A 22,169-nucleotide genomic window follows, 5' to 3' on the forward strand; every position below is an offset into this window, starting at 1 on the left:
GGGTTAAACAATAGCATTAAAAACAAATAACTCAAGTTATGTTTATTTCAACCTTTATTTACATGTGAATATTAAAATGAGATAAACCACTCGTCTGGAAACTGTTTAACAAGACTTATCCTTAAAAGGAACCAAACATCTTTTCTATATTGTTATTCTACTAGTACAATGTCTTATAGGTTTTTAAATGGCAAACCAAACACCCTATAAGTGCATAGGCGCTGTATACAGATTGATATATATGTTTGTAAAGTTTTAAATGAAATGTGCAAATATCATCCAATCATTCCCAAAACTTTCTGCCTATAAAAACAGTTATATAGCCATCGATAAGCATCAGTATTTGTGCATCTATGTGTATGCAGATTGAGAGATTCAAACAGACAGGAGGAAAATGCGAAGAAGGCACATTGTGTGCTGAGCCTCAGCAAGTGAATTTACAACGAATGTCCAACATTGGCCCCTGAACATATAATGTAACTCATATCTCAGTGAAGGAATAGCACATTTTACAGTAATATACTGAAAGTAACGATGTACATGGAGTCAAAACCATATGTAGTATATGCGAGGAGTTCCTGAATTGTTAAATGCGGATCTCTAAGTGTTATATCAAATGCCAGTGCGCAGATTCAAAGCATGACTTTCTCAAACGAGAAGGAAATACAAGAACAGACAAAAGCATTTTAAAACGAAGCTGGAAAGTCTTCATGTGTTGTTGGAGCTTAACTACTGTTTGTTCAAATTTATGTGCCTGTAAACAAAACTGACATAAGCACTACTTCAAATGTTCAGTCACTGCATAAAGGTACAAATTATAATTGCTAATTGTTTTACAGCACACCTGTCGTAGGTTCTGCTGACTGTGTTAATCATAGAAAGCACGGATAATTATGATTGAGACCGCTTTTTAAAGATAAAAGATGCATGATGGTCACAAGGTACTGATGGCAGCCTTGCAGGTAGAGCAGCTATTAACATGTGAAGAAAAACTGAGGTGGGCTTGAAGAGATACACATTTCAGATTACATCTAGCCTTTAGCCTGAGCTGAGAGGGCTCGTCGGTCAGAGGAAGAACGTGGGTACGAAAGGAAGAGAGGGGCGTGTGAAGGGCAAGAGAGAAGACGTTACAATCACAATCTGTTTGCTTGGTTGCGGAAGCCTGGCTCTGTTCAGCCCTCCTGTCCAAAGTCCTCGGTGAACTTTTTCAGCTTCTCCAGATCCTGCTCATTGACGGTGGGCTTTGTGTTGGCGAGGGACCTCAGCATGTCCGACTGTGGGTATGAACAGGGTATAATGAGGAAATGATGAAAGTACCACAACAGTCTTTTAAAGGGAACCTCGGGTATTAAGACTTATATGGCTTAATATAACGTAAATGATGTCTCTTACTGATTATATAGTAGGAAACCTATGAAAGATTTACATTATTCAAAAATCCATTGTTTTATACGGATTTTGTACTATGGGGAGCGCCATTGTTTCAGTGATGTGAAATGGCCGCAGAGCTGTTTTTACCGCAACACAACTTAAAATAAAATAAAATACTGATACAATGCCACATTGTGAGGCTTTTGGTTGTAATTTTTAGTCAAAGGACAACAAGAGAAGTGATGTAGGTCCATATCCAGTGATTTGATGAAATAAAAATCGATGGTACGGCATTTGTCTATGCTTATATCCATCACCAACTGTAAGCTCTTTCAGTGGCTGTGGTCATCGTATCAGTATTTTGTTTTCCGAGTTGTGTTGCGGTAAAAATAGCAACAGGTAATGCAAGTAGCTCACTAAGTGAAACCATTTTATGTCATCGAAATAATGGCACCCACATAATCCAAAATATGCATAAAACGATGTGGATTTTTAAATAACGTGAACCTTTCATGGGTTTCTACTACATATTTCAGTAAGAGACATAATTTTTGCATCATTTTAAGCCATACAAGTCTAAATACCTGGGGTTCCCTTTAAGCAAGTACCATAACAGTACTTTATATATTTTACAGACATGTTAATAAAGCAGAACACATTTCTAATTTAATTCTAATTTAACATTATGTAGTCACTCATAACAGGACTTTTGGATTCAGTAAAACAAAAATAGCATCTCATTTTCTCCCTCAACCTTAAAATCGTCCTGCATCGCTGCAGAAGTACCGACCCAGTGTTTACAAAGTGAACATGCAAAGAAAGTCAATCACCCTTTACAAAAAAAGGTAAAACAGCAATGTAGGATGATACTGAAGTTGGAGGAGAAAATGAGATGGGAGTTTTTCGACCTTTGAAGCTGCATTTAAACTGCATTTTGGAAGTTCAAACTCATGGGCACCATACATATCCATTATATGGAGAGAAATCCTGAAATGTTTTCCTCAAAAAACAATTTCTTTACGACTGAAGAAAGACATGAACATCTTTAATGACATGGGGGTGAGTACATTATCAGTACATTTTTGTTCTGAAAGTGAACTACTCATTTGAGCACAATTAGTGTATACTGATGGTGTAAAAAATATGAGAACTAAAACCATGCTCACCATAGAAACAATTGGCTCCAAAAGTTTCTCTCCAGGGACGTCCATCCATGTCATTTCTACAGCTTGTGGATCACCCGGGGAGCAAGGGGTTAAGAGGTCATCAACTATGACATTCGGGTCATTCCTTGATGGCCCTCGTACCTAATAAAAGAAAAAATTATGATTACAATTAGAATGGTGGAAATCCATTAAAAACTCACAAATTTAAGACACATTAGTGTAAGACTCATTGCACAAGTTCATGTTTCTTAAAAGGGATAGAAGACCCAAAAATAAAAATTCGGTCATGATACTCTCCATCATGGTGCAAGGAAATTATGTTTTTTGAGGAAAACATTTCAGCATTTTTCTTTATATGATGGACTGATATGGTGCCCCGAGTTTGAACTTCCAAAATGCAGTTTCGTATATGTCTGCTTAATTCTTCTTTTGAGAGAGGTAATATTTTTTAGAATTTTACACAAAATAAAATGTTTAATTCATACTGGATGCCAGAGGGCGCCCTCATGCAAAAAAAACACATATGCGACAAAGTAGTATCACTGATGACGTTCCGTTCCAGCTTGTCTAATATGAATAAAGGCATCGCTATTGTTGTAACTGACTAAAACAAGATATAACGTTAAACGTTTTGAATGACAACGACAAAAAACAAGGACATCAAACACTCGTCTGCAATAATATATCGTTTATTCTGTGTTCTTCAAGCCATCTCGGGTATTTTCATAAGCCATTGCTAATCGACATACATTGAATATGAGTATAGAATATATTGTTTGCCTCATTCTGTTATAAGAATCCACATCAGATCACATAAGGAAGTTATTTCAAACACTAGACTGATGTTGTGAATTAAAAACAAGTTATAATGTTTTTTTATAACTGTATTGTTGGACAACAGGTTTAGAAAAGCTTATCATTGCATGTCATTAGAATGGAAGATGCTCTACGTGTGTTGCATTTTCTCATTTCAGCACGTGAAATCGCGGGTACACATACAGCAAATTCCGAGAGAAATAAAACAATTTAGTTATTTAAATGCAAAACCGAAAAACCGCAATTCACAAGTGTGTATTGAACCGTGGATGTAGTACCGAATGGTTCGATATTATATTGAGAATTGTGACATCCCTAGTCCTTACTAAGTTTCTGTGCCTTGACGGTGATAGGACCCTTGTGGTCTATGGAGGGTCAGAAAACTCTCGTATTTCTTCAAAAATATCTTACTTTGTGTTCCGAAGATGAACGAAGGTCTTACAGGTTGGAGCGACATTAATGACAGTAATTAATGACAGTATTTTCAGTTTTGGGTGAACTATCCCTTTTGTTGATGCAATCAGTGTAATTGAGGACTCACCCGCTTGAAGTGAGTGGCGGACTGCACCTTCCTGACGGGCTGCATGAGGGCGTCTCTGACGATGATGCTGATGTCAGCACCAGAGTAACCGTCCGTCTTCTTGCCCAGAGTCATGAAGTCTGATTCGGTGAGACTGTTAGGTGTGGCGCCCAGATTTAGTTTGAACATGAATCCACGAGCGTGCTCTTCTGGCAGAGGAATGTAGATACGTTTCTCAAATCTAAACACAGCACAGAAGATAAACAATGAACATAAAGTCTTACAGTTAGTGATAGGTGCACACACTAGGGATGCACCAATGTATCGGCCAAAAATCAGTATCAGCCGATAAAAGCAATTATCTGCACTGTTTAAAAATATCTTATGATCAGGGCCGATTATCTCCCGGTCAATCAAAAGACACCAGCTTGCATGAGGAAAATGTTTCTTGTATTGAATTTAGGGCTATCCAGGTCAAATACAAATGAGGGTTCTAGTTGTAAGGAATAATTGGCGACGGGCCAATTATTGAAGCCAATTATTCCGCTTATACTACGGTTACCACACCTCAAGAAATCGATCGGATTATATATTTCAAGGCATCGGGGGGCACGTTTCGGAACCTAGTAACGATGCTTGAGCTGTTGAGAGAGAAATAAAGTATGTGCTTTCCGTACATAATAACATAATTTTGTGGCAAAAACACGTAAATAATCTGTCTTTTTTTATCCTATCATTTACTGTATGTATGGTTATTTTGCTGTTTTAGGCTGTAAGGCTGCGGCTTTGAAATAACTGAAATCATGTGGCGAAGTGATATAGACGTAATGCAGTCAAGACTTGGCTGAAACTACGTTTGGCGTGCGTTTCCCTGAAAATAACTGCACACCTTAGAATGTTCGTCAGCCAATCAGATTCAAGCATTCAATGGTCCCGTAGTATAAGACCCTATAAACCACCCACAATTCAAGCCAGGGTTGCCAGGTTTACAAATTTCCCTTCACAAATCATTATTTGTAATGCACCTCTTATTTGTAATGCGCTTTGTGCTTGTGTCTTATATAATCACTTGATCAGCACTTCAACCGAAAGAAAGACAACAAATAAAACAACTTGTGAACGACGTCACTTAACGTTGCATTTTCCTCAGAAAAGTTATCCAGTGTTTACAGTTCATTAGCTAGCTATAAAAAAAAAAAAAAAAAAAAAAACACAAGAGGGAGCTTATTTACTGTTATGTATGTGTGTTAAATAAATCTGAGAACTTATATGCAAAACCTTTTAGTGTGATTATTATATCAGAAAATAAATACAAAACAAACTGCATTGAATATAATAGCCAGGGGTGCACATAAGTGGTCCGCAGGTCCACATGCGCAACCAAAATAAGAAATACAATAAATAAGTTCAGAGCATGCAATTGCGTACCAACATGGCTGACAGCTGTTAATGCACAATGACCATTTTAGATCGATAAACTAGCTTGTATAAGATTTCTATTTGAACTGAAAGCACAATTGTAGGCTATTCGCTGCAGTTTTCAAAGCACAATGCAAAAAGTGACATTTCACTCACTGACGCTCTACAATTGGCAGCACTAAACCAAGCAGAGCATATACTTACTTGCCAGAAAACAGCAAAAATAAAAGCTTGCTAATTTTAGGTCTGAAAATGATGAAAATTCATCTAAAAAAAAAGTAAGTAAATAGATTACTATAAAATTTTTTTTTATTTAACCCTTATTTATACTCCCTTTTTTTATTTTAAAATATAATACTATTACTACACTTCATTATTTAGCTTATTAAAATAAATAAATAAATAAATGATATTGATATTATTATCACTATTATTCTTTTTTTTTTTTTTAGAGTTACACTTAATGGGTCACACTATGTGCAGCATGAGGACCACGAACATCTCCAGGTACTCTTATAAGAACCAGAAAAAAAAAAAAAAAAAAAAAAAAAAAAAAAAAACTTATGTGCACCCCTGATTATAGTGTTGTTGTTCATTTTAACCTATGTAAATGTAAATGAGCAAGTTGTTTATTTATACTATTTATATTATTATTTATTTATACAGCATTATTTGGGAGATTTTTTTTTCCTTAGGAAAACCAAACTATGAGAATTGACATCAGTATTGGCAGATTTTATTCTGAATAATCATCTCAGTATCGGCTGAGAAATTACGAATTGGTGCATCTCTAGCACACACACTCATTCTTTGTTATCATTTTTCACATATTAAAACAACAGTCAGATAATATAGTCAAAAACTATGAAATAACACAAATGGGAATCATATCTTATATGTGAGATTCTTCTAGTCGCCATCCTTTGTCTAGATCACAAGTCTAAGTTATACACTTTTGTTTAAAGATTTGTAATTGGGAAGATTTTTTAAAAATGTTTTTCAAAGCAATTTCTCGTGCTTGATAAGGCTGCATGAAAATACAATAAAAACAGTACAACTGTGAAAAATTATTAAAAAATTTAAAACATTTTCAAATGTGTCCCTCTTTATACTGTGCGCTTATGTTTAAATTAATCATTTGATGCCTTGCATTTATTGTGTACATACATGTTTTTACAATGCACTTATATTTAAAAAAAAATACCTGCATGTAATTGCATCTGTAATTAATTTCTGTAATTACATTTATAATTACACTGTTGACCCATCCCTTACACCATTACCCAACCTTTAACCTACCCATACCGCCAAACCTGCCCCTGACCTTACCCATATCCCACCTCAAAAGCAGCAAAGGTGTTATGCAATACAATATGAACACAATAAGTACATTGTACTTATTTTTTGATGTAAGTACATAGGAGTTAAGGCCACTTAATATAAAGTGGGACCTAAAATGTAATTTATTTCTGTGATCAAAGCTGAATTTTCAGAATCGCTACTCGAGTCTTCAGTGTCACATGATCCTTCAGAAATCATTCTAGTATGTTGATTTGCTACTCAGGAAACATTTCTGATTATTATCAATGTTGAAAACAGTTATGCCGAATAAACTTTTTGTGGAATCATGTAAATAAAATATATCTTATTTCATGTGATCTTTCATAAATTCATTTCACATGATTCACAGTGATTCACGCTCTCTGGCTCTGAGTTGAATAACCTGTTCTAGCTGATGTCATTCAGTGATGTCATTCAGTCACGATGCATCACACTAACACAGTCTAGTGAGATAATCTTTAACTGATAGATACTGCTGTTTTGCCATTGTAACTCAAGTCACTCATGAAAACATATTATTACCGTCTTCTGATGGCAGAATCCAACGTCCAGGGGATATTTGTGGCTCCCAGCACCAGGATCCCTTCATTGTCATTACCAACACCTATAATAAATTTTTATTAGATAATGTAATTAGATATTAATAGTTAGATATTAATGATTCATTAATATCATACATGATGTATGTGAATTAACAATTTAAATAATTTTTCAATATCACAGTAATATAATTTTTGCATTACAGTAATGAGAACTTGGGTGTGAAATGAGGTCAGTTGTCAAAAAAAATGAAATGTTATGTATTCATTCATTCATTCATTCTTTGAGGTTAAATATAACCTGTTCAAAAAGAATACAATTCCGTCTAAAAATAAAAGATGCAATTTAGACAAAAATGAAACTGATTTTGATTAAATGCTTCTGCATCACTGCTGGTTTGGAAAGCTTTTCAGACAAACACAGTGTAGTCAATAACTCACTAATTTAGTTAATTTGAGATGTGTTTGATTAGGTTTGGAGCTAGACGTCAACCAGGACCAGGGTATGACATCCCTGTATTAAAGGCTCACCTTGCATCTGAACCAGAAACTCTGTCTTGATTCTGCGAGCAGCTTCACTTTCATTCTCGCTCCTAGAGCCGCAGAGTGAATCGATCTCATCGATGAAGATAATAGAGGGCTTGTGCTCTCGAGCCAAAGTGAACAAATTTTTCACCAGCCTGAGGAGACGAAAGGAACCATTTAGACATTGCATAACATTGTTTTAACCATTTATTCAGATGACAAGCAACTGTAACCAGTTAAAATGCTAGCTCTGACTCTGTAGTGTTTCTCTAAAAGGTAGAGAATCTGAACCGAACAAAGCAAAAATGAATTAAATACTTCAATAAGCACTTTGGCTTTCATTTATAGGTCAGTTGGTGAGTTAAGGTTAATTAGTTCCAAATTGTGTTCAGAGATTCCACAGGAAGGCTGCATTTAAATAGTTTAGCTCTGACTGAAAATATAAAGTCAATTTGCATTCTAAATAAATAAAATGACAAATCACAGTCACTTTAAATTAATGAAAATTCTGTCATCATTTCCTCACCCTCCACTTGTCCCAGACCTGTATAAGTTTCTCTCTTCGGTTGAACACAAAAGAAAATATTCTGAAGAATGTTGGGAAACAAACAGATGTTTGTCCCCATTGACTTCCATTGTATGGAAAAAAATACTATGGAAGTCAATGGCTACCAGCAACTGTTTGGTTACAAACATTCTTCAAAACAGAAACTCAGACATGTTTGGAACAAGTGGAGGGTGAGTAAATGACGACAATTTTGATTTTTGCATAAACCATCCCTCACAAAATGCAAAATGTGGGAAAATTCTGAAGGCTCCCATATGTAATGATTTGCACAGCAACCAGAACAGTTGCATCCTCCAGTGCAGTTTCTGCAGTGCTGCACATCGCACTGCGCTTATTTTTTTTTATATCCATTAGTTTGTATGTCATATGCTTTGTAAATAAACTGAATCATTAATGGCTAATTTAAAACTTATGATTATGTAATTCTGAATCAAAATCCCCCCCAAGCTAAAGTACCACTGTCACTGCCTGTACTATTCACCTTCCAGAATAAATTATTACAAGACATATTTTATTAAACATATTTCAAATGTTCACTTTCTGTTAAACACCCATGTTTCTTGCCAAAAATGTGTTGTGTTGGTGCCAGAATTCTGCTGTTTGAGCATTGTGCTTATCTGCTGAAATTAAAATCTGAACAAAATACAAAACACCAGTAAAATTTTGAACAGTAACCGACACCATTCTTCACAAGACTCACTTTTCACTCTCTCCCAGCCACTTGGATACCAAGTCAGAAGAGGAAATGGAAAAGAAGGTCGAATTATTGGCTTCTGTCGCTACCGCTTTGGCCAGGTAAGATTTGCCTGTTCCAGGAGGCCCGAAGAGAAGAATGCCCCTCCAGGGAGTTCTTTTACCTGAGACAAAAAGAATTTGTATTAATAGTGGTCTTCTTTCAGCAGTTCTATTTACAGGGAATTATTTACACTTCTGATATACCCATATTGCCACTGCTGACCATTTAATACTTCGAACTTTAAAGGGGACATTGGATGCTTATTTTCCACAGGTTGGTATGATTCTTTAGGGTCTGCATGAAATGTCTGCAACATATTTTGGTTAAAATTCCTCAGTGGTTGTGAAAAACAACACTTTTTTTTACCATGTCAAAAACAGCTCCGTTCACAGTGACCAGTTTTGGTGCATGTCTCTTTAAAGAGGTCATCAGATGCCCATCTTCCACAAGTTGATATGATTCTTTAGGGTCTTAATGAAAAGCCTATAATGTACTTTGGTTAAAAATTTTCAGTGGTAGTGCAAAACAACACCCTTTTTACCTTGTCAAAATCAGCTCTGCAAAAATCATCCTATTCTGGTCGAGGCTGCTTTAAATGCAAATGAGCTCTGCTCACCCTGCCCCTCTCTTCTCTCTGTGGAGTGACGAGCCTGTCTACTTTAGCCGCATTTAGCCACAAAACTTGCTAACTAGCACATTATTAGGATTTATAAAGATTCATAAAAAAAACCCTTATACTCACTTCTGCTGTAAGTGAAGCTGGATCATGAATGATTTGTGCGAACATACACGGATATATGTAGATCGGGAGGTGCATTCTCTTCACAAACAAACATAATCCACTGCATCTTCACTGGCTTAGATGTCGGGAGTAAATGATGACCACTACGTTCATTTTTACATCCAGCAACACAACACCTCAATCGCTCAATTCTTGTCTAACTTACATCCCTGCTCCGGCATCAAAACAATGGAGGTTGGACTGTTACAACTGATCTGAGGTAAGACGCTCATGTCAATCAACTATTATGGGAGCGGCCTCTGTCAGTGTGATGGTGTAAGAATGGCTCAATTTGAAAAAGGGGATATTATTTTTACAGATTAATTAAAAACCACTACATGGATTTTTATCATTATAGGGTAGATTTGTACATACACTGCCAACGCACATTAATGTTCAAACAACATGTAAAAGTGAACTTAGCATCCGATGACCCCTTTAAATGATAATGAGCTACTGCTCACCCCGCCCCTCTCTTCTATTTTTGCATTGGCTGTGTATTTGGTGGCATGTTACCATCAAAAACAAAACTAATCCACTTTGTCCTCAGTGACTCTGATGTCAGAAGAAAATGAAGACTCTTATGTTCACTTTTGCATCCAACTGAAAAACACCTGCATTGCTTAAAAGATATTGTTGCAACAACTGCTCCGGCACTGAGAAAATGGCAGATAGCATACAACTGACTGAGGACCAAAATATGCTAATGCTGGACTGACGTCAGCGGTCGTGGGTGGGGCTTGAGCAATGTGACATCACACTGTTCAAAAAATTAAAACGAGACTATAATTGAGACAAATGTGTGAATGGATTTTTATCATTGTAGGGTGGTTCTGTCCAGACACTGCTAAGACACACTTATATACAAACACCATGTAAAAATGAATTATCCATCCATTGTCCCCTTTAAAAGTGTTATATGAAAGCAGTATCCCATTAAGTAGATACTGATATAGCCACTTGCCTGTGAAGAGATGTGGGAATTTGATTGGCAGAATGACGGCTTCTTTTAAAGCCTCTTTGGCCCCCTCCAACCCGGCAACATCATTCCATTTAATATTTGGCTTCTCCATGACAATGGCGCCTGTGGATTCAACAGAGATTTGTTGGGATTTAAACTAGAAAACATCAAACGTGTTACCAAAAAGGTAATTTTGTTCATTTAGAAGACATGGTCTAAATGGGGAATAAATTACCTGAGAGTTGATTCTGAAATTTCTTTTTTTCTGGGTCATCTCCTTCTCCATCACTTTCATTCCTAGGGTTAAATACAAAGTGAAATATATGGGGTGAGTAATTTTTATTTTATTTTATTTTAAAGTAATTAATACTTTTTCAGCAAGGTCACATTTAATTGCTCAAAAGTGACAGTAAAGACATTTATAATGTAACAAACTATTTATATTTCAAATAATGTCTGTTTTTTAACTTTCTATTCATTAAAGAAACCTGAAATCAAATGTTCGAATGAAAACGTTTTTAACATTGCTAATAACCAGAAATGTTTCTTGAGCTGCATATCATCCTGTTAGAATGATTTCTGAAGGATCATGTAACAATAATACCAGGAGTAATGATGATTCAGCTTTGCATCACAGGAATAAATTGCATTTTTAAAAAAGAAAGCATTTAAAATTGTAACATTTTACAATATCAATGTTTTTAAAATATTTCTAATGAAATAAATGCAGCCTCGGTGAGCATAAGAAACATCTTACAAAAACACGTAAGAAACCTAACCAAACCTAAAAAACAATTAATTGTTCTATAAATAGCATAACAGCGAACGGGGAAGTTCACAGTTTCAGCTGCTAACACGACTTTGCATAGACATAAGAACACACACTACCAGTTAGGAATATGCAAAACTACATATTGTCAAACACAGGCTGAATGATATAACTGAGGTCCATCAGAGCCAGATTAGATTTATTTTTTTAAGCAGGGGGGACATGTTATTGTCATTTAAATAATTTTTATTATTTTGATTCTTAAAAATCAAGCACATTTCAAATTAATTTATGTATGTGTTTATATTTATTCAGTTAACTACTAATGCAGAACACCCACCCTTTGTCACTGGACTGTGACTCCTTCACTGGTTTCGCTGGGGCTTTCTCTTTCTTCTTCAAATACTCTTTCAGCTTCTCAGCCCGGTCTAAATATTCAGCACATTTGGCCCGAATGCTTTGTTTGGCCTTATCACCCTGTGCTTCATCTTAATAAAAAAAAAATGGTTAAAGGTATAGAGGTGACTAAAAGCTGCCGCTGTTGTGTCAAATGCTGTAATGTCTACTCATTAACATAATGATACATTAACATTCTACTTAGAACACATGTAACACTAAAGAAACGTATAGGAACATTTAGCAAACTCCAGTCTGAATAAAAAACAAATCGTAAGACAGGAATAAATATGGTTGATGTTTGTCTGGTTTCTGTTGCTAAAATCATTCTTTATAAATAAACAAATTTCTGCTGTATACTTACATTTGACAACATGCAGGAAATATTGAACAGCATGTTGATATAGACGCAGGGCCTCTTCATAGTTCTCAGCCTTATCTTCCTGAGCTGCCTTACTGGCCAAATCTATAGCTTTCTGTGTGGTAAATATCATAATATTATTTCAGAAAGGGTTTGAGACAATACAGTGTAGCTACTGAATAATTAATGCCGTTGTACTGTCATAACATGAACCATATCTGTTGTAGGAAAGCACATCCTAAATCCTAAACAAACTAATAAATCATTCCACCACAGAAAAACTATAACGCCTAGAGTTTACCACAACAATGAACCAAATATTAATAGACGTAATAGATCTATAATTGTATTCAAAAGCGCAAAACAAAATGTAAAGCTAAAAAGTAGACAATGATCAAACACAATACCTAACTGGTTATTGTTAGCGCATCTGATCTTTACCTGCTAACGCCATTGTCTGATTAACATTTAAAATGCTATTTATAATCTCACATACAATCGAGAGTGATTACGACCATAATAGTTTGTTAGTATATTTAGATTATATGACAGAAGTTAAAGAAAACATGAGGGTGCTACTGAGATATGGGCGACAATTTCTTTATATTTACTACAAAGTCGTTGCCTTCAAATATATGAGTTTGCAAATACGTCAAAACGTAATATTTATCTTGAATAAATCCTTAAGTTAACGTTCTTGCTGTCGTTTTGATAAACTGCGAGATCATTTGTTTTCCAACTTACCTGTAAGTTGTTGTTGGCAGCCATAGGGGCTGAAAAAATCAAGAACGAACGGCGTGTTTCGGAAATATAAAGACAGTGATATATTAACAAACTGTCAGGGTTTTACAAATAAAACGAGGATTGTAACTTTGCAGTTTTTCAATACTTATTTTTGAGATCGCAGAAAAACAGAGGAAAAAAACAACTTCCGCATTAAAATGTCGAATGTCACTTCCGCCTTCACGCTCACGTGTTCCAAAAATGTCATGCGTCATACGCGTAAAAACACGCCCATTTGGCGCGCCCAAACAAACGTCTCTGGTTTCAGGAACAAAAAAACAAAGAGTCACTCCCTACGTCATAAAAGTCGACATATTCAAGATTATTGAAGGTAACAACAAAAAGGATTATTTCAAGATGATGCCCTACATCAGAAATTATAACTATTTGACCGGAAGTAAACTATCAGATCTTGTACAAATCGTAGGCTATGTAATCATTTGATTGTAGTTTGTTGAATGATTACAAATTACAGTGATTACAGTTACTTAAAGACAATTAATTTGTTCAGATTAGTAGATTGAGACTAGTTGTCAACTTGAAACTATATCTGACAAATGCTTGTTTTCTTTTGTCATGGTTTTGTGTTGATGTCAGTTTCAAACACCTGATTTTTCATAACATCAAAATATTACAAAACATAACAATAAAACCTTTTCTGACTAATTTTAAGGCATTTCCCCTGGAATATAAAGTGTACGAACTAGCTCAGTCTCATCTGAATCATTATACTGGTTTAAGTATTAGAAATAAATACTAAACTGTTTTAGACTACTAGAAATCTGTGCATTCACATCTAAACAGGCCAGTATGTTACTATAGTGATATAGCTACCAAACGTCTGAAGTCATCGGTTTATAACTGAGCTATAAACAATTGTTTCCATTGTCAAACTGAAAGGTCACCATCAGGCGTGAGCCATAATATTGCTTACGTTATCATACATCATTATATTGCAATACGGCAGGCTAGTAATAAACAACATCTGCTGCTATAGTTCTTTTAGGACATGTGACATACAATAAATAGGTAACACCAAACAGTAAACAAAAAATAAAGCACATTTATGAAACAAATACAAAAATAAAATGAGGTGTAGCCAAACAGACAATGGATATGTATGAAATGACGAAAGTATAAAAACTATACATGGTCCAATACCTTTATAGTCAACATGAAATCAAAATGGACCATTCTTAATACAAGTTCCTGATATTGTGCATGTTTCATCTATGCACGTTATCCCAAAAAATAAATAAATAAATAAAAGAAATGCTTGTCTTTAAAACTTGATATCACCAAGCCATGTTCATCCCATCCCCTAAAACTAATTTTCACTTTAAAATAACTGTAGTGCAGTAAATACAGGTAGCTGAGAACCAGTCAAAAGTTTTTGTACAGTAAGATTTTTAATGTTTTTTTTTTCTCTCTTCTGCTCACCAAGGTTGCAATTATTTGATCCAAATTTTGAAATGTTGTTACTATTTAAAATAACTGTTTTCTATTTGAATATATTTTAAAATGTTATTTATTGCTGTGATTTCAAAGCTGAATTTTTAGCATCATCACTCCAGTCACATGATCCTTCAGAAATCATTCTAATATTCTGATTTGCCACTCAAAAAAAAAAACATTTATTATTATTATTATTATTATTATGTTGAAAACAGCTGAGTAGATTTTTTTCAGGTTTCTTTGATGAATAGAAGCTTTTCAATGGTTCATTTCAGATAAATGCTGATCTCTGGATCTTTATATTCATCAAAGAATCATGGAATAAATATTAAACTGTTTTAAATATTGATAATAATAATAATAATAATAAATGTTTTTTGAACAGCAAATCAGCATATTAGAATGATTTCTGAAGGATCATGTGACACTGAAGACTGGAGTAATGATGCTGAAAATTTAGCTTTGATCACAGGAATAAATTACATTTTAAAATATATTCAAAATGAAAGCAGTTATTTTAAATATTAAAAATATTTCACAATATTACTGTTTTTTGGATCAAATAAATGCAGGCTTGGTGAGCAGAAGAGAGTTCTTTAAAAAACATTAAAAATCTTTTGACTGGTAGTGTATTAAACAAAATCAATGGATTTAGATTATGTTTTTTTTTTTAGATTTGGTAGATTTAAGATTTCTTTGAACAGTTTAGCTTCATCTCTGTAGGAAGTGGAAGCAACACAATCTCATGAGGAACCTATCTTACAAAGTGATTTTGAAGGAATTTGTATAATGTGATTCATCCGGAAATGTGTGATTTTTTTTTTAAGAAAGCTTGAAGGTCCACAACTAACCCTACCCCTAACCATCAGTGGGATGTAAGCAGATCATACGGAAATGCACGACTGAGATCGTACAAATTCATAAAAATTAAGGTACACTCACTATGACTATTTCGTGACACGTCACGCAAGCTGGAATTTCACATGAGAGTGAAAGATGCACGCCAATTTGTGATTTCTGTGTGAGCTGTGCTTCATACCTACTGACAATATGCAATGGACATTTTTTGCCCATAAACATCACCAAGCGTTCACTAATGTGATTGGCTGTGTCTGCTTCACCAGGGATGGTGTTCAGTGTAAATCTGAAGTCATCAGTGTAGTGACACACCAGAGAATTAACAGTTGTGTGCCACTTCTATTGCCACACCTCTGAGAGATACAAAATGTTACAGGGACATACTCAGGCGGTGTTGCCAAGTCTGTGGTTTTCCCACAGAATTGGGCTACTTTTATGGAAACTTGGGCTACTGAAATGCTAATTTTTATCAGGGGAGCCCCACCAAAAACCGTGTATTTTGCCCTCCGGAACACTTTTAAGAGGGGACCCCCTCAAAACACGAGTGGGCTAGTTTTGAGTAGCAATTGGGCGGGTTTTGTTGTGAAAACCTGGCAACCCTGCCCTCAGGGTCCCTTGAAAAAACCCCACATCCCACAACCTAAGCAGAGGTCATTGCTAAACACTGATTCAGTATCTGTTATAATCTCATGATACTGCTAGGACTAAACTTTTACTTGGAAAAAGAGCCAAACCTAAAAAGCAGCCAACACCCTGAAAAATAAACTTCAACAACAATACCTTACAGTGAAAGAGCATCTAATGTGTCACTGTCTAATGGTAGAACAACCACCTCAGCACCTGCCTCCCAGACACTGTTAGACATTAAAGAAGTGCCTTTACAGCTCCTACCTCAGATACTCTGCTAAAAAACATCTGTTTGGTTTTGATTATCATGTCTATCACGCTCAAATGATGCGTTTTAGACCATATTAGTTTAAACTTCTGATATAGGGTTTTCTAAGCGCACACATCCGAAGCACGCACACAGAAAGCGGCTGTCACATGGCATGTGAGTACAAAACTAAGTTTTCTTTCATGTCTAATTGCGCTTAAACTGCCAAATATACACAACTTTATGTTAATGGGTGGTAATATTACAAGAAGTCCTTTTCTATGTCATGGGGGAGTGAAATCTAACACAATGGTTTTTCTTATATACTTGCAGAAAAAAGGTATAGCATAGCAAAGTTACTGGGTTGTTCTTTTTCACATTTTCTGGGTTGGGGACCTGATTACAGCGCTTACACACAGAAAAAGTCAGATTTTCATGATATGTCACCTTTAAACTAAATGCTCAGAACTTGAGATCAAGAGGTCAAAGTTTTGCTGATTAGCTTGTCGTCATAAGGCCTTCTTGTTAAACGCCCTATGTATGGCCTCTAACTGCAATATCATCCTTTTCCATTTGCAAGCATTGAACTGTAGCTGAAATAAAATGTTTTACAAATGCACAACCGCATCACACTTACAGTTTTTTAAGAGACATGGCACACTTCAAAGCCCATACAAAGACACTTACAGGTAGACAGCATTGCATACCTGGTCTGCACCTCCATCTGCAACTGGATCCAGTACTGAGCAACAGATCACAGTCAGGATACAAAACAGGACTCCTACAGTACGTGCTTACTGCCTCTGGAGACCCCCAGGGCTATGTACTAACACCACTGTTGCTTATGTTTTTTGACACACAAAAAATTTAATTTTCATTATCTGACCATATCAGTTTTTGAAGCTTTTAAGATTTTGGTGAGACCCCTTTCCTACTTTCAATGTTGCCAAGTCTGTGGTTTTCCTGCAAAATTAGGCTACTTTAACACTTTTGCTGCCGGTTGTTTTTCATATCCACAGGTTAAAGCGACTGACATAATGTGATATTTAGCTCCTGGAATGTGAATTTTACCAGGAGAACCCCACCAAAATCCATGTATTTTACCACCAGAATGTGATTTGTACCGGGGGACCCCCTATGAAACACAATTGGGCTAGTTTTGAGTTAGCATCTCCAAAGAATGAGTTTCAATAGGCTAATAAATGTTTTTAAGCAGCAAATCAGAATATTAGAATGATTTCTGAAGGATCATGTGACTGGAGTAATGATGCTAAAAATTCAGCTTTGACATCACAGGAATAAATTACATTTTAAAATATATATTTAAATAGAAAAGTTATTTTAAATAGTAAAAATATTTCCAAATTTTACTGTTTTTGATGTACTTTGGATCAAATAAATTCAGGCTTAGTGAGCAGAAGAGACATGATATAATATAATATAATATAATATAATATAATATAATATAATAATAACGTATGGCAAACTCTGAGCCTACTAAATTTCAGCTTTTCTGTCACTTATTATTTCCAGGAACAGTAAATGAGAGAAAATGAGATCAGGAAAATGTTGCTAGCTGGATTCAGACTCAAACCACTCGTATGAATGCAACAGCGACATGTCTTGAAACATTTGCATTACCATGAGGCCACGTCTCTAATGTTCCATTTGATTCTGAGCTACGTCAGTGTGTCCAGTGGTTTTGTTTCCCAGCATGTTTCCCTTTAGTATTTACTTAGCTCAGTTTTTCCTGTGCATGTTTTCAGTCCATTCCACAGAATGATGCTGCCACCATGCTTCAAAGCACTGTTAGTGTTCTCACGGTGGGTTAAATTGTTGGTCAAAATGGGTTTTTACTATTTGGCGAGACTTATATTAGTGAACAAAGACGTATTAATGTCCAGCATATGTTAATAAACTGCTGTAGACAGGCGATGAAGACTGCACATACAGGAAACAGAACTTATCTGAATTTGTAAACAAGCGGGACTCAATCCATTATGGTCTAAATTGCTTGGACATATTCATAAATACACAACGAGACGTGATAATTTTATAGTAACCTTTTTCTGATCAAGATATTCTTGGAGCTCTTCTGCTCTGTCTAGATACTGCTTACACTTATCTCTGATCTTCTGATTGCCCTCCTTACCCTGTGGTTCACCTAAATGCATGGAAACAAAGAGTTAAAATGCAAGGAAAATTACAAGAATCTTGAATAGACCATTGCACATTCTTGCAAATAGATTAGTCCAATATTTATGCACTTACGTTTTATTATATGAAGAAAATATTTCACTGCATGTTCATAGGATTTAATAGCCTCCTCATAATTTCCAGCCTGGTCCTCTTGTGAAGCTTTGCTGGCTATAGCTATAGCTTTCTGTAAAATGAAGCATGTGCAATTGCTCTTAAATTAACTGTATAGTCAAACCTCTCTCATAAATGTATGATATTTGCAATACATATTCACAAGGTGAGGTAAATATGTATCATAAGCCACTTTTCAGAGATTTAAAAGTGTAAATGTACTTAACGCACCATTACACAACATGTAATAACATTTAACATTAAAATATTTAATAATGTTATAAAAAACCTGTAGCTATTGGCATAGTTGCATTTTAAGTGATACATACACTACCAGTCAAAAGTATCTAAACAGTAAGAGTTGTATTGTTTTTTAAAGAATTCCTAAAATACAGCAAAAGCAGTAATATTGTGAAATATTTTTACTATTTAAAATAACTGCTTTCTGTTTGAATATATATTAAATTGTAATTTCTTCCTGTGATGAAAGCTGCATTTTCAGCATTATTACTCCAGTCACATGAAACTTCAGAAATCATTCTAATATTCTGATTTGCTGTTCAAGAAACATTTTTTATTATTATTATCAATATTTAAAACAGTTGAGAACATTTTTTTCAGGATTCTGAAATAAAATCCTTTTGTAACATTATACGCTATACCATTCAAAAGCTTGGAGTCAGTATAAATTTCTGTAATTTTTTTATAATTACAGAAATGAATACTTTTATTTAGCAAGGATGCTTTAAATTGGTCAAACGTGATGATAAAGACATTTATAACGTTACAAAAGATTTTTTTTCAGATAAATGCTGTTCTTCTAAACTTCCTATTAATCAAAGAAACCTGAAAAAAATCTACTCAGCTGTTTTCCACATAATAATAATAAATCTTTAATTATAATAGTAATTCACAGGAATAAATTACATCCTGAAAATATATTCAAAAAAAAAAAAAAAAAAAAAAAAACAGTTATTTTGAATAGCAAAAATACTTCAGAATTGTACTGTTGTTGCTGTACTTTGGATCAAATAAATGCAGGCTTGGTGAGTAGAAGAGAAAAAAACATTAAAAATCTTTTGACTGGTAGTGTAAAAAATCACTGCACAAATAAAGTGATTTATAATGAGTAGTATAGTACAAATTGTTATCAAGTGCTAATTAACCTTTACAGAGAATTAATATAAAAGTGCACATAATTGAATCGATTATCATGAGTATAGTAGAGGCTGAGATTATTAATGATTAAAAAATCTCGCATGTAACATCCACAAGACATGGCTTCTGTCATCATTATTTTGACTAAATGTGACCCTGAACCACAAAACCAGTCTTAAGTTGCTGGGGTATATTTGTAGCAATAGCCAAAACTATGGGTCAAAATTATAGATTTTTCTTTTATGCCAAAAATCAGGAAATTAAGTAAAGATCATGTTCCATGAAGATATTTTGTAAATTTGCAACTGTAAATATATCAAAACTTAATTTTTGATTAGTAATATGCATTGCAAAGAACTTCCTTTGGAAAACTTTAAAGGTGATTTTCTCAATATTTTTATTTTTTTTGCACCCTCAATGCCATATACTGAAATAGTTGTATCTCAGCCAAATATTCTTCTATCCTAACAATCCATACATCAGTGGAAAACTTATTTATTCAGCTTTCAGATGATGTATAACGCTCAATTTTGAAAAAAATGACACTTATGACTGGTTTTGTGATCCAGGGTCACAAATGTGCCTGTGATGTTATAAAATGAAAATAATAAACCACAAATAATTTAAATACACCAGTGAATATGAACTGCCTGTACTTAAAAAATGTTATATTTTGGGGGATCAGTTCTAAATCAGTTTTTATTTGTTTTCAGATATTCGTTACACTTCAACAGCGAAATAATTTTAAACTCATAACATCCTAGAGAAATCTTGAACGTGTTCCGGGGTTATGACCGTGTCTCGAAACCTAAAGCGCTGCCTACATAGACAGCACATCATATAGGCTTCAGGAATCACTACATGCCAAGTTACCCTGTGTCATCATTACGGTTAAGTTTTTACTTAAAGATAACTTCAATCACTCCAACTCTAAGTTAATTCATAATCAATGACAGTGTTTCGGAGAATGGTGAATGTGAAAATAGTTTCTAAACAGCCAAAACAACTTTTACAAAAATGAACACTGAGCTGCTATTAAATATTACAAACCGCAAAACTCTATCCTGTGAATTCCCGCTGTTCTCACATTGATTCATGATTTCTGTATGGATTTATTTACCTGTAAATTTGTAGGCTCCATGTGACGCTGGTTTGTTGTGAAGTCGGTCTCAGTTTAGTTTCGGTACTGTTGACGTTGAATTAGAGTCTGTGAACACCCACAACACTCATGGATCAGGCATGACAATGATTTAGGAACAACACGACAAACAACGACCTCTACAGCCTCAAACTGAGAAAAATATGATTATAGCTAAAATGCATGAATGCCTTTAACCCTCTATGGTACGCATTATGATATCAATGAGGAAAAAAATATTTGTGATGTTTTTCCTGCTTAAAATTGGACACTATAACAATATCAATAAACATTTTTATAATTTTTTTATTTATTTCAAGGCAACATTGTACCACAAAGGACAAAATTTGAAATTTGATATTTTCATGCAGAAAAAATTAATCAATTTATTTAAAACACCAGTTTCTTTAATCAAACATTTGAACAAATAGATTTATCACACTTTTGATGTTTTGCACATCTGATATTTAACAAAAAGTAAGATTTCATACCCACATGTTGCTTTCAGGCAACACTGTACCATCGCGGATCACACGTATAACCAAACTATCATATCTGTTCTCATACCAAAACATTATAATTAGTGTTGTTTCCAAGTAAAAAAAATAATAAAATGATCATAATCTTATGCTAATATATAACTTATCCTTACAAGCATGCACATACACACACAAGCACATGCATGTAAAATCTCCTTCCTCATTAATGACTCCTTACTGCTTGTGAAAGCTGAGGAAGCACTTCCTCTCAACAGAATATGTGCAGATATTGTATATGAATTATAATTCTTATAAATGCATTACAATATCATGCAAAAATGCAAATACATTTAGATAATTCTAACTCTTTTCTTACAAATATCATATACATGTATGCTGTGCTATATGCCTGGTATGGCCATATGTGATTCCATTACGGTACAATGTTGCCTTGAGGCAACATGCAGTTTTTTGTAATTTCCTATGATATATTTAATGATATATTATGAAAAGTTTTTGAAAATACTTCTTTACTAATCAGGGAAGGTGATTCAGATTTTTTGTTGGCAATTATATGAATGAAATTTGATGAAAACTGCACCTTTTTCCTGACAAAATATGGAGTCATGTGACGTGCACATGTCCTGAAAGAGGGAGCAAAATAGACCCCTATGGGTCATGTGACCACTTTTTTTGCAATTTCATTTGTTAGTATTTGACGACTTCTTTACTAAGATAGCATTGATTCATTAAATGGGTGGCTCATTTTATTTAAAACACCAAAAATAGGCTGTGTTGCCTGGAAGCAACACAGTACCATAGAGGGTTAAAACTGATTTGCTTGC

At 34.6% G+C, this 22,169-nt stretch overlaps 1 protein-coding gene across 2 annotated transcripts; it reads right to left on the reverse strand.

The window, feature by feature from the left end:
- Positions 1–36: 36 nt before the first annotated feature.
- On the reverse strand, positions 37–20,946 carry vps4b (vacuolar protein sorting 4 homolog B). Of its 2 annotated transcripts, XM_051138345.1 has the most exons (13): positions 20,828–20,946; positions 18,511–18,622; positions 18,303–18,403; positions 12,273–12,384; positions 11,853–12,000; positions 10,979–11,040; positions 10,747–10,866; positions 8,966–9,122; positions 7,704–7,852; positions 7,156–7,237; positions 3,895–4,114; positions 2,538–2,678; positions 37–1,274 (listed from the first exon to the last, which is right to left on the reverse strand). In XM_051138345.1, exons 1-13 carry the CDS (start codon positions 20,846–20,848, stop codon positions 1,173–1,175), a joined length of 1,527 nt encoding a protein of 508 aa, XP_050994302.1. In that variant the 5' UTR covers positions 20,849–20,946; the 3' UTR covers positions 37–1,172. The 2 variants fall into 2 exon arrangements, with proteins under 2 accessions (XP_050994302.1, XP_050994311.1); XM_051138354.1 differs by lacking the exons at positions 18,303–18,403; positions 18,511–18,622; positions 20,828–20,946 and adding an exon at positions 13,014–13,246.
- Between the last annotated feature and the right edge of the window lie 1,223 nt (positions 20,947–22,169).

The sequence above is a fragment of the Labeo rohita genome, chromosome 2 (genome assembly GCF_022985175.1).
Source record: "Labeo rohita strain BAU-BD-2019 chromosome 2, IGBB_LRoh.1.0, whole genome shotgun sequence".
Lineage (NCBI taxonomy): Eukaryota > Metazoa > Chordata > Actinopteri > Cypriniformes > Cyprinidae > Labeo > Labeo rohita.